General features: G+C 34.4%; 1 protein-coding gene across 1 annotated transcript in view; it reads left to right on the top strand.

Annotated features, from left to right (window-relative positions):
• The first annotated feature begins 733 nt into the window (after nucleotides 1–733).
• LOC129255804 (uncharacterized) overlaps nucleotides 734–15,302 on the top strand; it is a 94,131-nt gene continuing 79,562 nt past the window's right edge. The window contains exons 1-2 of the mRNA XM_064095921.1: nucleotides 734–737; nucleotides 4,706–4,810. Coding sequence (XP_063951991.1) covers nucleotides 734–737; nucleotides 4,706–4,810 — 109 coding nt within the window. The remainder of the gene's footprint in view (nucleotides 738–4,705; nucleotides 4,811–15,302) is intronic.

Here is a 15,302-nt window from a genome sequence, read left to right as displayed (position 1 = left end):
ACCCAACCGGGCTTGCTTGAATCGCCAAAGAACAGATATACGATGGAAACCGGAAAGTCCACAGGCAGAAATGGAGCTACAAGAAGGATGGGGGAAACTGTTTGCGACTGCTGGGAGGATCAGACGGTATAGTACGTTTTTGTCTATCCACTCCATCTTGGGCCATGTACTGCCAAAGACCTGCAGCCTTTCAGCACCTAAGTCTTACTTAGTACCCTTCTCTGGACGGGAATCTTGGTGTAGCCCGAGAAGAGTATTTATACTACAATTAAAAAGGTCTCGAGTTAATTGCACCCTTGTGATTGTAGCACAAGAATGAGCAAAAAGTCTTACAAGCGTGGAGTTACGAATGATGGGTTAAACTTGTTAAACTGGGTTTTGCATTTTGTTTCTGGTAACATTGTAAACAACGCAAATAAGATGTCAACATGGTCAATATTATGTCATGTCCTCATTCAGAGAGATAAATATTCAGCTTCACCATATCCATATATTCAACATTTCGATAAACTCAGTGTTAACATCTGTAATAAGTGGGAGGACGTTAATCATATACAAAGAAATAAGAATCAGGTATATTCTTGTTATTGTTAGTATTTAATATCATGGCTATTGCTCCGCCACTTAAAGTGAAAAATAGCACGCCGACAATAACTGGGTAAGACGAGATTCAAGAGACCTTAATTTTCCGCATATGTCTCAATATTTTCTTATAAATACAATTATGTTAATCATGCGTAAGTACCGATATTAAATCAATAACACCTAGATTAGTGAGCAGAGACTGTAATTGTAAGCATCAAATAATATTATGATCCTTGTGCTCTGAGAAGAAGAGTATTTTAATTCTAAGAGTGATTTAGCTGCGGGTATGCATAGTTTAAGAGTATTTAAAGTGTGAATTACTCAACTAAATGTAAAAGGCTTTAACCGGGGGCTGTTGAATACATTAGCCTATTAAAACGTGTAAAATGTAGGTTGTCACGCTGCAGATTTTACTTTGTCTATTAAAACAGAACGCCAACCTTAACCTACAAATTTCATGATTAGTATTTACAGAATCTATATAAAATGGCCTGAGTGGGATACTGGGATTTGTCGATGAAGTACAGATAAAGTAAATATATTCATAATATTATTTAAACGAAGAGATTATTCTTCATTGTTGCTGATTGAAGTAACAATCAGATATGTAATTCGCTATGCTTGACTAAACAATACATGATTAGCTTAATATAGTACATTGTATTATAATGTACACTTTTTAAATCTGAGTTATCTTTTTTATTTGTACCCCTCTGTACATAAAATAATCTAGATCTCTCTATATATTTTTGTAATGTTGGGATTTATAATCATGAAGTAAACCTGAAGAAAAATCGAAAAACCAATCAAGTTGAATTTTATTTTTTTAATATCAAATTCAAAGATTTATCAATTAGGCATTAATTTGTTCTTTGGAGTTTCAATGTTTCAACCAACCCATAGGCAGCGTTGCATCCACAAGAAAATTTAATCTCTACTTTTGTAAATTTTGATATACTGTTTTCTATTCACCCTTTTTAGACCGATCACATATTTTGCACTTGCATGTGAGTGTATGTGTGTTGGGGTGATGGTGTTTGTGTGTGCGAGGGTGGTGGTGGTGTGTGTGTGTGTTTCTTCGGCAGACGGTTGCTGTTCGAGTTCCATCTCGACCAAAGTTCCTGAGTAACTGATATCGAATTGGTTTACGAAAACTATGAAACTGAAACATAGTTAACTCACGACATCTTTCATGCTCAGTTCAGATCGTAATAACCACTTCGGTTTTGAAAAATCTTGAAAATTTACAATTATGCAACTTTACCTGGACTGAAAATGAAGTATCCTCTTTTTTTTATATAGCATCGGCTCCCCCTTCTCCGTCTTATAAAGTTCTGAACATGGGCGGTGCTGAAGGGTGTGTGGTGATTAATACTGCAAAGGGGATATATAGAAAAAAAGAGGCAGAGCAAAGAAAGGAGAATGTCAAAAAGAGAGCTTAGACAATGGATACATGCCCAGAAGTGTTTTGACATATTTCATCCCAGAGTTTCAGATGTCTGACCTGTTTTGTAATGAACACGAAAATCTTAAATATACTTTAATGATCTAGTGGACTTTACATTCGGAAGATATCAGCATCATGAATTTCATATCACCCTATCTTAGACTGTAAACATTATGAGACTAGTTTGGGCAATATTTCGGTTATCTCGCCCACAAACTGTAAAGACACTGAGTAAAATCTTACCCAATATTGGGTACAAAGGCCCATGCATGTTTGCTGGGTATTTTCTTTACCCCATATTGTGCTATTTCAACTCAACATTGCGTAAAACTTACAAAATATTTTTATCCAACCAACATGCATGTTCCCATTTTACCCAATTTGTGTAAAACCTTTTTTAGAGTGCAAGGACAGTCAACATTCCGTAAACAAAAACAATAACATCATCGATCAATACATAATTCCAAGGAAGTCTGTAAATAAACGCAATATCAATATGAATTATCAGAAATACTATATATTTGATGAGATTTGCCTTTTATGGAACACTCGGCGCAACACTATTCTTCCACTATTTTCCTGACAGTAATTGATAGTTTGTTAGAATGAAAAGTACCTCCCGCTGGATCATTTGAAACCAGTGCACTTCTTTATCGAGACGAATTGCCCGAAGGGATATTGTTTGCAGCCCCCTCTCTCAGGGAGAATATATTGCAATAGAGATCACTGCGACAGTGCCCGCAGTATCCCTCAATAACTTCATTCAGACCATGAAATATAATCTCTATTCTCTGTAGTATTTTTTAAGCTTAGGAATCATGGACCTACCTGTAAATTAACAATTTTCTTTAGTTTTCTTCACGTATATACTACATGTACTTGTGACATGACCAAGGTAAACAATGCTGGTTTTGTACAACTTCATGTAACGTGATCCAATGACATACATGTACCTTCTTATCTGTCTTACCGTTAGGGTAAAAAGTTGTAAGTGGTCGCCAAAAGAATTAACACTGATGCAAAATAGGTATCACTGTGCGGGACCAAACTATAAAGCAAAATCGAAGTTATTTTTTCCATACGTCCACCTCAATATGACTAGATATACTCTGTCCAATGATTTATCCGTCTCATTTAACCTTTTCACTGATTTTGATAACCTTTTCTAGTTGTTTCTGTATTAAAGTAGTTTGGATGGAATTTTATTGTTGACGATTCACCTTATAATATATTCAGACTTGTATTGATTTATTTACTTATTATTTTATTAGTAGTTTTTCCGTCGCGGTAGACAACTAAAAGATCGACTGGCACAGAATAGACTAAATTTCAGTAAATCATTCACTCTATCAATAATTGTTTACATGGTCATCTGGTCATCAAGAGTTCATCTTGGTGCCATTTTGTAAACTGTATGTAATAGATATGTGTTATGTATGGAGTCAAATTCGAAATATTATACCTCCGGTCATGGATCAATAAGACCGTTTCCTAAAATTCCCTAATTTCACGACTAGCACATGCAAGTTACGTCCAATTTGAAATATCTACGAGAGAAAACATGATTTATCTCATAATATCAAAAGGTGATTTCTTGTTGTTGTCGCTAATTCATTACTTTGTCACAACCTTACTTTTTAAATCGTGTGCACTGTGAAGGAAAAAAATCACACAAACAAACTACCCTTCACTCCTTTTTATATTCACTATGCCACTGCATACAAATATATTTCATTCCAATTTGCTCGTGTGACCCCTTTAAATGTAAATTAAATCCATACTGGCTTATACGAAATATTTGTAAACATATAGGGATATGTTTTTAATTCATAAATAAGGTAAATTATATAAATCCGCAAACTGTTTATAAGATAAAATGCATCATCTTCTTCATCTTTGAAACGTATACTGTATCTCTTTTTTTAGTAAATCTATCAGATTTTGCCAGCAAAATGACCATATTGAGTAACCATTTTCTCATAGCTTGCAAATATACTTCCAATTTGTACTCGTAATTTAATTTGTATAAGAACTTACAATTTTTCACAGATTTGTTTGATAATTTCCTTTTTTCCATGTTTGATAGAATGAGCAAACACATTAAGCATTCGGAGCGAAAAGTTCTATTTTTTTAGGCTAACCGTAACCTAACATTCTAGACTCTGGGGGTAAAGAATTGAGGAATAATCAACCAAGTTCCAAATGTATTTGCTTTTATCAAGTACGTTTGCATTTTTTTTTCAGTTTCAATCATTTCCCAACAAAAAATGAGGCTAGAATAGAATTCACCTGGCAATAATTGCAAACATTTTTAGAAAATTCTGTAAATAAAGCCTGAAGCATTCTTGTGAATGAAATTGTCTGAGCCAATTAGTCAGTTAGTCTGTGAGTGATAGCAAAATTTGGCCGCTTGTGGGATGCTGTTTGTGGTGTTACTATCAACAGATCCCGTTTGTTTATATATAGTCACTCTAATCCATTTTCTGAGACTTTTTCTTTTTATATTGTACTAGTCGCCATTGCTTTTATTCAGGAGAATAAAATTGTAATTGAACATCTTCTATTTTCTTGAGATTGAATTACAGGTAAAAAGAACGTTCTATTATTTCAACATAATATTTAAAGATACATTGGTATTCTCTTATTTGTATTTATTCGCGATTGCTCTTTCAGGTGCATTACAGAAGAGTTTTCTAGATCTTGGATCAGAAGGAAGTCAACCATGGATGCTACCTCAAGTAGAAGATGATTCAGAAAGCATCGAAATACCTGATCACTGTAAGTTATTGTAATAATATTTATAGAAACACCTTTAGAATATAATACATTCATACTATATTGAATTTTTTTTCCTCTATTTTCATTGCATCAAACCCTTAAAAAATCAAGACGTAAAAAAGATATTGGATTTTTTTTTAAATAAATGGATCCAATTTATTCATTGTAGGGGGTGGAGTGTCTTTAAATCTTTAATTTGTTCTGCTTTCTACTCCGTATTATGAAAAGTTATAATTCTATGAAACCATCATAGCGTTCATGAAGTGAAGAAATATTAGAGGAAAATTGGAGTTGGAATAAATGTCAAGATTTCATTGCCCTTCTGTCACTATTATCATTTACGATCATTTATCCCTCAAATTTCAATTATTGTTTTTTTAAAAAGAGGACAAAAAGGGGATAATTGAAGAGAAAGAGAAAAAAAAAGGAAAAGTAATAGAGGAAAAAGTTAAAGAGAAAGGAAGAAATAAAGAAAGTAAAAAGAAAGAAAAAAGAAAAAAAGCTGAAAGAAAGAAGGAAAAAAGAAAGAAAGAAAGAAAGAAAGAAAGAAAGAAAAAAGAAGAGAGAGAAAATATAGAGAGAAGAGTGAAACAAAAAACATCTCTGGTGTGTGAGATCAACCTCTCTTTCATTAAAAAAAAAAAATGCGCCATCTACTGACACATACTCAGCACCCATTCGTTTAGATACAGTGCATTCACTGAGATTATTCTCATAGTCTTAATACTTGTTTGTTTCGGAGCTTGACATATTCCCGGTAATTGTAGGATGAAATGCGTGTCCTATCCCAACAGGGATATGGATTAGAAAAAACAATCCCTTGTTACAAAATCCTAATAAGCCCGCCTTAAATGCGTGGTGACGACTGAGCTCAAGGGATAAATGCATACTCTTTGTGTTAAAACAATCCAACTCTGCTTATATAAATATGTTTATATCCTGTATATCCTGATAACGAGTTTCTTTCGCAAATCTGTCAATCTGCGGTGCTGTCAGACATTTTTAAAATAACAGCTAGCTATAGAGTGTATATTTATCACATATGAATATATTTATAAATTCACTGATATCCCTGCAGAGGTTACAGAGGATTCGAGTTTTCACATTGATCTTTTTTTAATTGTAATTGTATTTGTCTACATTTCGAAAAACAATAGCTTAAAATGTTTGATAATGATTCATTGATATATGAAAAGTCTTTCGTGGGAGGATTCTTATTAATCTATAGGGTAGACAATGACAACATAATGTTCTCTGCTGCCATCACATTTCCTTTTTTTTTTAATAAAGCATACTTATTACATTAAGTCTTGGGTAATCATGCATTTTGAACATCTTCTTTTATGTAGTATAATATAGCCTAATGGAAGCTTGTTCACAGAATGTGCCCACTGTGACGGACATTGAAAGAGGCAAAGGGAGTTTTTAAATCGCATTGAAACACTAAAACAGCGATTTCTTGTTGATTAATGTAATCTACATTAGATATGAAATGACTAGTGAGAGTTGGTGTAAACACCTAAACATACTAGATGTAAGTGATATTTTGGTCGAGGCTTCGTTTACTCACTACATTTCAAATTGAGTTAATGTCGCTAGATGGCGCTTTGGATATGTCATTAAAGGGATGGTCCGGGCTGAAAATATTCATATCTTAATACATAGAGTAGGATTCACTGAGCAAAATGCCGAAAATTTCATCAAAATCGGATAACAAATAATAAAGTTATTGAAGTTTAAAGTTTAGCAATATTTTGTGAAAACAGTCTTCATGAATATTCATTAGGTGGGCTGATGATATCACATCCCCACTTTCTGTTTTCTTATGTTATTACATAAAATCATATTTATTTCATTATTTCATACTTGTGTGAATAATATGTTTCCCTTATAATGAAATAAGTTGCAGCAATAAATATCTAATGCACTAAATCAGTTGTCAATCCAATTTTTCTAGTTCTTGGAGGAAAAAATTTGAATAAACCTAATTTCATATAATAAAATACAAAAGAACAATTGGGGATGTGACATCATCAGCCCACCTAATGAATATTCATGACGACTGTTTTCACAAAATATTGCTTAACTTCAATAACTTTGTTATTTGTTATCCGATTTTGATGAAATATTTGACATTTTGCTCAGTGAATTCTACTCTATTTATTAAACTATTAATACTTTCAGCCCGGACCATCCCTTTAACCAATCTTGCTTTCTAATTCGTTGCTAGTATTGTGCGGTCTTGTGAAATGTGTACAATATTTTATGGTTATCATATTCAACATCAATATCATGAACATGAAACTAATTGATGGCATTAAAAGTTAACCATGTTAAGTAATACTACAATGATAATCAAGATAATAATAATGATAACAATTATTATAACAGTAATATCATCGCCTGTTAGAGGCGGAACTGTCTGATTAAAGCTGTGTACTACCAGAAAAATGAAAATCTCGTTTTTTATTATTTATTTAGGTAGACTCTTGGTTACTGTTCCTCTGCACTTGAGAAAGATTTTCAGAGTACTCGAAAGAAAGAATGTGATTGTTAAATTTACTAGCATACAGTAGGCATATAAATAGGGGACTTGGGACACTACCCCCTCCCTTCCAATAAAAAATCACACGAGCAAGAAAAAAGAGGAAATCGGGGTGTGATAAGGAAGCAAGATTATTGTATTTTTTATGATTTGTTTCAAATCTTTTATAATTTTTTTTCTAAAAAATATGAATATTATCGTTCATTTCAAGACGATAACCATGTTCTGCCCACCTCCAACCCCCGCCTTTTTGCTTTGATCATGAAGTCACTGGCTGAATTGACCAAGTTTTTGTTCTTCTCTTTGCAAATAATAGAAGGTGTAGACAGTAGATGAAGACCAAAAGGTGAAAGGAATAGCGGCTCTTAGCATTTGTAAAGACCCATTAGTATAATTTACGAGTTCATTAGGCGATGAGCAAATATCACAAATGGATGGACTAACGGTACTGGTATTCCTCACGCCCCAACGCTCCATGCACAACGAGATATGGCCTCCTGAAAAGTGTACATCACTCAAAAATTGACGAATAATGAATATCCGAAAAAAAATACGTGCGCATAGTGCGTGTCTTTATTTATAATAAAGCAATGTATTATTTCCTGTCAAGGGGGAAATGCACTTTCGACAGCAAGAAATCATATTACTTTGCTGTCTTGTAATGATTCGTGTACCTTAAGAAATGTCTGTAGGAAACATTTGATTAAAAGTGTATTAAAGATGCAAATTAAAGTCAATAGAAAATTGAACATCTGAGAGAGTTGAATTTCAACTATCTTTAATCATTGCTCTTTTTATCAAAGTCTAAATCTGAGAACAGAACTTGCACTAAAAGAAAGTACGAACATAGGCTACCCTGACTTGTGTTAACAGTCTGCTTTTCAACACTGGGCAAAACGTATTCATCTTTACAGTTACCATGTATGAAATTATACAACACTATATATACTACGGAATAATCAATATCATGAATTTGTCATAAAGGACCATAGAAGTTCCCTTTCTCGATGGTGTCATTTTAAAATAAAAAGGAAAATCTAAGAAGGCCAACTCAGGTAAATATCACATGGATTTCTCATATGAAAGATGAACACTGAGATTCGCAATTGGGTGCAGGCACAAAACAAACAAAATATGGGGTCCTCTTTTTCTCTTTCTTCTTTAAGGAAACTATTGAAACTATTGAAAACATAAATTGTTGCTCGGCACATGCTTTCGGCATGATCATGGTTGAGTGGATGACGTATACCGAGTCCTCTCGGGAATAATGATGTTACTATGAGCAGCTCTTGGGCATGTAGGTCAATGACAGTCGTAACGTAATTATCTTTCATCGTTATTCATTGCTTTGTTTCAACTGATATTTGCGTAGGAGAATAGGTTTAGGATTATGTTTTATTTCATGACGTTATGATATACTGATGTGATTAGAATGTAATCCAGCAGAATACTATAAGTTTAAGGGACATCTTTCATACATGTACTACAATAATATTTACAAGAAAATCATGTTATCAGGTCTATGATACCAGAGTGGTGAGAGTAGGGATTATCAACATAATCATTAGTAATAATATCATCTTTATTTTTACTATAATCATTGTTATTATTTCCAACATCATCATCATTATAAGTAGTATTAGTATTAGTAGAAGTAGTAGTAGTAGCAGTAGTGGTAGTAGTAGCAGTAGTAATAATTTGATTATTATATTCTTATTCTCACTACTACTACTACCACTGCTGCATGCTGCTGCTGCTACTACTACTATTACACTATCATCTTTTTTATTATCATAGACTATATACCTCTCTGGTAATTTTTTCCCTCCCTTTCTTCAGACTGATCTCCCAGTGGGCAATCAAATGTATTGCTGTACACACGCGTGGCCAAATTATTTCCAAACACCCCCAAAACGATTTTTTTCTCTGTGTGCAAAATAACCCCCCCCCCTTAACAAGATTTTCGCGGGCTTTATTTACACATTTTGGCCCCTAAACAAGTTGTCGCCAGAATATGACCCCGGGGGAAAAGGCTTGGGGGAAAAAAACATACCCTAAACATGTTTGGCTAGTCTTAAAAAAAAGTTTTGGAAAAAAATACCCTAAGTTTGTTTGACCCTGTAATTGACCATTGACCAGTCTTTCAAAACTACCTTTTTTTTTAATCAAAAAGTCAAAAGGGGCCTAAGCTTTCGATTCTAGCAGAATCTTCGTCGGAGGCAAAATGACAAACATATAAAGTGGAACAACCATAATATAGACCACAGACAAGCTACAGCAACACTAGAAACAAGGAGATAAAAGGGGCATTAGTGAGTAGAGAAGACCAATCAGGTTAGTGAAGGGGATGAAAGAAAAGGAGTAGGCAGACACAAAGGGAAGTTAGTGTATAAGTAAGGCCAGTAAAAGAGCTCGAACCAAGAGGGATTAAGATAATGAGGCAGGCAACATCAAACAGGATCTGGAACAAAACAGTGATAGAGGGTATGAGGAAGAGATGAATAACAAGAGAATTAGTGAGAGGTGGGTCAAACAGGTTACGAAGAAATGCATAATAAACTGGTGCATAAGAGTGGGGAAAAAAAAGGAAAAGAATGGGGAACAACTGATAATGTGCAAAAGACATATAAGTATATATGATAAAGCATTAAACAAACTAAGAGAAGAAGGTAAGTGTAAATATGCATATATAAGTGATATGTATATAATTATATCCCAAAAAGAAATGTATATGAAAAAATATAAATACACATATAAATCGATGTTTTTGATAATCTTAACGAGTGCACGCGCGGCCCGCGTCCAAAACTGAAAAAAGCCCCCCTTTAAACGCGTTTTTTGGTCACGCGTGTGTACAGCAATATATTTCACTGGCCCCCCGGGACTAATCTCTTCTCCCCTACCCCCCCCCCCCCTCCCCCTCTCACACACACACACGCACATTTCTGGTCTAAGTTATTTCTTCTCCATTACCCCCCTTGGCCCCCAGCCTGTTCTGACTGCTAAAATTATCCTTGGCTAGCGAACGATAAAGAAAGATGGAAACCGACTCATCACCTAATTACATCATTACATCGTTGGTTCGTGTCTAGCCCTTTCTCTTTGAAATTATTCACTGGAGACACGTTTTGTGATTGTCAGTGACACCTGTAAAGTGGTGGTATTTGTTCCGGTCATGGCGTCCGTTTATTTTGGTTGGAGAACAAGTACCGAACTCGAGTCACTGGCCTGGTGCCTCTTCAGGGAATATTGAACTACTCAGCTTTGCTTCAGTTTTCCCCCTTTTCTACCGGCGTGCAATAATCACGCAAGAGCAAAGCAAAAGTGAAACTGTCAGGGATCTTGATAATTGCTACTACGAATTAAAATGATATCAAGAATTATTTTAAGATTTTCCAATGAATTGTGTCCGTTTCAAAGCTAGAAAGTTAAAAATATCCGAAGTACAATAGAACGTTATCATGTTTGTATAGTATGATAAGGAAGAGCAATCTAATATTTTATGCTTCTTCGTACTTTTTTAATATGAATTTCTTAATTCTTAGACGAATTCCACATCTTGATATGTTGTGAATATTACCATTTTCTTTGATGCGTATGAATGATTCAGTGCAAAACAATCTACAGATCGTTTTTTTTTCATACTCGAAGAAAAAGCAATGGTCGTAATTACATCAAAACAGGTTTACAGTGACATTTTTAATAAGCCGCCGTTCCATCGTTATTCTTCAACGATAATTAAGGTTTTTACTTTATCTTTATGCATCGATTTTATCAAAGAGCTAGACCAATTACCGTTTTTCCCTATTTATGAACCCACAATGACAACGCAAATCGTCACATATACAACAAAAATCGTCCCATTTATTTTTCCATTATAAAACATTACTACCTTTTAGTTGTGTAGTGCTAAAAAGATTTCGCAAGGCCATTCAGCAGACGATTTAATTACTTATTGTCAAATACGATGGTTTATGGCCATTATAGCCTCTTGGTCTCCAAGAAATATCGCCATCTCTAGTTGGAAAATTGAAAGTAAATGATTGGTAAAATCTAGAAATAACACCTGAATAAGAAAAGCAATAAGCCCAATATATTTTTTCTTTAGAACCAACGTGATTTTTTTTTTTGCTTTCATAAGCTTTTAAAAGGAAAGTTTTAGCCAGCCGTAGGATGCTATTATCAATATCGAGAAATCAAATTTCTCCTCCTGATTAGTTAATGGAAGAATCGAATACCCAATAATGAGAATGCCTTTACAAATAATGGCTTTCCATATAATCATATATATATATATATATATATATATATATATATATATATATATATATATATATTGTGAAAGAAATGAATGAAGAGAACAATGGTAGGCGTAGCTTAAATCAAGGTTCCCCAGAGCTATCTGCCCTTTGGAAAAATTGGTAATGCCGAAAAAATGTCTCTGCCGGGAATCGAACCCGGGCCCCCAGCTTTTTACGCCGGTGCCTTAACCAATCATACTGGTTTCTGTATGCACAAGAGTTTTCTCTTCACCCCCCCCCCCCCCCCGGGCATGCCGGGTGATATTGTGTGCAAAGAATAAAGAATATTAGGAGTCGAAAAAACATAAATAATCTCTATCTATCCATCTATCTATCTATATATATATCTATCTATCTCATGTCTATTATCTGAAAGAATAAATTCAACTTGATGATTAATGCTTATCAAGAAAGTTTATACTATCTTTTGAAATCATCTACCTCCAGAGACTATTAAAAAGCAAACATAGGAAAAATAATTTTTCTTTATTTTATTACTAATGTTCCTGCACTTCATTATAAAATAATGATTTTCTAGGCTGTCAGGGTTTTGGAAAATGATTGATTGATAAATACTGAAATACCATACAACGAAGTGCATAATTTCTTCCAAATTGATATTCACCTTGATCATAGGATGTTGCATACTTTTTGCGCTATTTTACATAATTTTATTGGAGAATGAGCAATGACGGTTGGGCAAAGTTCCATTCTCTCGGTTATTGGGCTTGTTCGAGTGTTTGATTTGTTTCAAGTGATTTCCTTTTCAGCATTCGAGGACAGTCACACTATATTAGACTTCAAATGATAACTAGAAATAATTAAAATGTTAGGTAAATCCTCACAAAAAATGTTTGGTGCAATGAGTCATATAAACATATAGACGATTTCGTATGGCGGGGGGTTCAAGCCAGCAAAGAAAAGAATGAAACTTTATATACACAATTATTTTACCTAGATTTTGTAGATGGTTTGAAATTATTCTGGTGGAAATGGTTTTAGCAGTATAACAGAATAGAAAGTACATCCAATAGGCGAGAAATTAAATTAAGAACGATGAAAAGTGTGATACCGACACAAATGCCCTACTGATTTATCCTTCGTTGTCCAAATTCTAGGGGTTCCTCTCCCAATCGCCAGTGATTAAACAATTTCCACATGAATTTTTACAAAGTTGTATTGGTTGTAGGAGGTTTTATAATGCATAAGTTCGACACAAAAAGGGTGATTGTGTAATTATTAGAGACATATAATCAAGATTACTTATAACAATCTCAATATTGTAGTGGGGGCGGTAAAAATCTGACAGGATGATTAACTGCCTAATTATCTCTTCACTTAATATTTTGAAGAAAAATAATGAATGTGATAGAAGAACGAATTTATATTAGGCCTACCCGTTTTTGTTTTCGTACGTCTATTAGATGGATTACAAACGAAGTTTTGAAGCAATTTAAGTACATCCAGGAATATACAGTGCGTGCTCATGAATTTTTATAATAGGTATATTCAGATTTAGAATTTAACAAATTAATTATATGTTTTACCGAGCCCTATAGGCCCAGGTGAGATACAATGCGTCCCACAAAAACGAAACCGAGGTTTAGCGATGATTTATCATAACCTAATTACAAATACAATAGACAAATGACCTATCATTGTCAAGCTTAGAATGTCCTCTTTCAGTTGGTATAACATATAAGATTTTTATTCACGCATGAGTGAGTTAAAACAATTTGAAGGACAGCAAAACGTCATTTGGCTGGGTGTATATCAAAACTTCAAAAAGAAAATCACATGCCTAAGAAATTCAATATCTGTTCTTTAATTTGATAGCTAAATCGCAGAAAATGGTCAAGAAATAACAAAGCAATGTTTCTTCGAAACAATGCTTGTATTTTATTTCCATAAACTTAACAAAGAATACAGAAGAAATGCAAATGAGCCAATCGTCGAATAAGCATGGTTGTCAGTCATATCACGAACCAATTTGCTGCGCAACCTGATTTTGACATTTTTTACATTAAAATTTCAAACTTGTCTTGCTCAATAATGCGTGAAGTGTTCGTCACATGTTAGGTATTACAATCTAGAGGAATAAATGAATTGTATGGTGTAAATGAAATATCATAACTAATTTGCCTTTGAAGTAAAAAAGATGTTAGAATCCCGGTTTCCATTTATTCTGGGACGCACTGTATATACATAAATTCAAATTATAGTAATGTCTAACAATATTATGCTTGGACGACTATGTGTTATTATGAGATGGTTGAAACTACAGGAACCATAAGAATAATTTATCAAGATAGAATCAGCCATCGACGTTATACAGTTCATCCATTGTTACGTCACACGGCAGTCGGAAATAGTACATTCAAACACATCAAATTAAACCGTAATTAGATAAACCATCAGGAGTAGTCCTTTACAAAAACTATTGAGCGTAATCGTAATCGTGTTCATCTAACAGTAATATTTTCAAAATAATGAAAGACTTAATTAATTAATGTGTGCCCCCATTTTAATCTTCTAGGGGTAGAGTAGAAAAATCTTTGATACTTCTTAGAACTGAAACGATATAAATATTTTTGCCATCCTTTTGAGGTTGCAATCCTCGTTGATCATGGAGAATTTTGATGTAAGGAAATAAATAAATTCTTAATAGAGTACTCTGACTCCTGGGGGGTGTTCCACAAAGATTTAAATACGATTAAGAGTCGCACTTAAATGTCTAGTTGCTTGCGGTAAAATACATCACCGTATTGGTCAGACCATGCCAAGAGGACGCACGCTACTGCGTAATGATCTTTAATACCTATTTCCCAGTGTCACGATTTGCACTACGAACGCCGCGATGGTAATTTCGTAGTTGATAGCAGATTTTTTGGCAACTTATCCTAAATTTCACGGTTAGATACGATGTAATACTTATGGATACGATTTAATGCGATACGGTCACGATTGAACATTTTTAGGTGCCACGATGATCTGGTACGCCGTTTAGATATGATCCAGTACATTCCAAATGGGATTGTCCCGATCGAGTACGCGGTTAGGTGAAGATCTGATACGAATATCACGATCAGATACTTGATGTAGGACTATCTGGTACGTGCATGTATGTTCGAAAACGACGCTGTTGTTTGTTACGAAATGATGCGGACTGAGATCGAAAGTTATCATGAAGTGCGCTACGACTGGAGGCTGACTGATATTAATAAAGCCCAAGTGGTCATAGAATTTTTTGACTTTCATAGAGTAAGTTATGAATAATTATGACCTACAACTATTAATGATGGCAGAAGTTTAGAAAGATGACAGATGACTGTATGCCCACATTGTCTCCAGTGGAGAAGAATAGGAACAGCAAGACAAGCCCCAGCACCAACCACAGAAAGTCAGTTGATCTGCAGTCAGGCATGTTTGGGGTTTGTCCATGGCACATTTTGGCCATATCTTTAGGCTTTTGAAGGTCGGTTAGCATTCCAGAATTACACAAGTTTAACACCACAGCTCTTGAAATCTTGCAGAGGGTGGCCCCATTAATTAAGAGGGAACAATTTTAGACAGGCCCTTTAGTCTGGTGTCAAGTTGCCAGTTACTCTGAGAAACTGGCAACTGGAGATATATCTCTTGCGTAGGC

The sequence above is a fragment of the Lytechinus pictus genome, chromosome 3, assembly GCF_037042905.1.
Source record: "Lytechinus pictus isolate F3 Inbred chromosome 3, Lp3.0, whole genome shotgun sequence".
NCBI lineage: Eukaryota > Metazoa > Echinodermata > Echinoidea > Temnopleuroida > Toxopneustidae > Lytechinus > Lytechinus pictus.
Note: the sequence above shows the minus strand (reverse complement) of the source record. Positions and strands in the feature narration are given on the sequence as shown.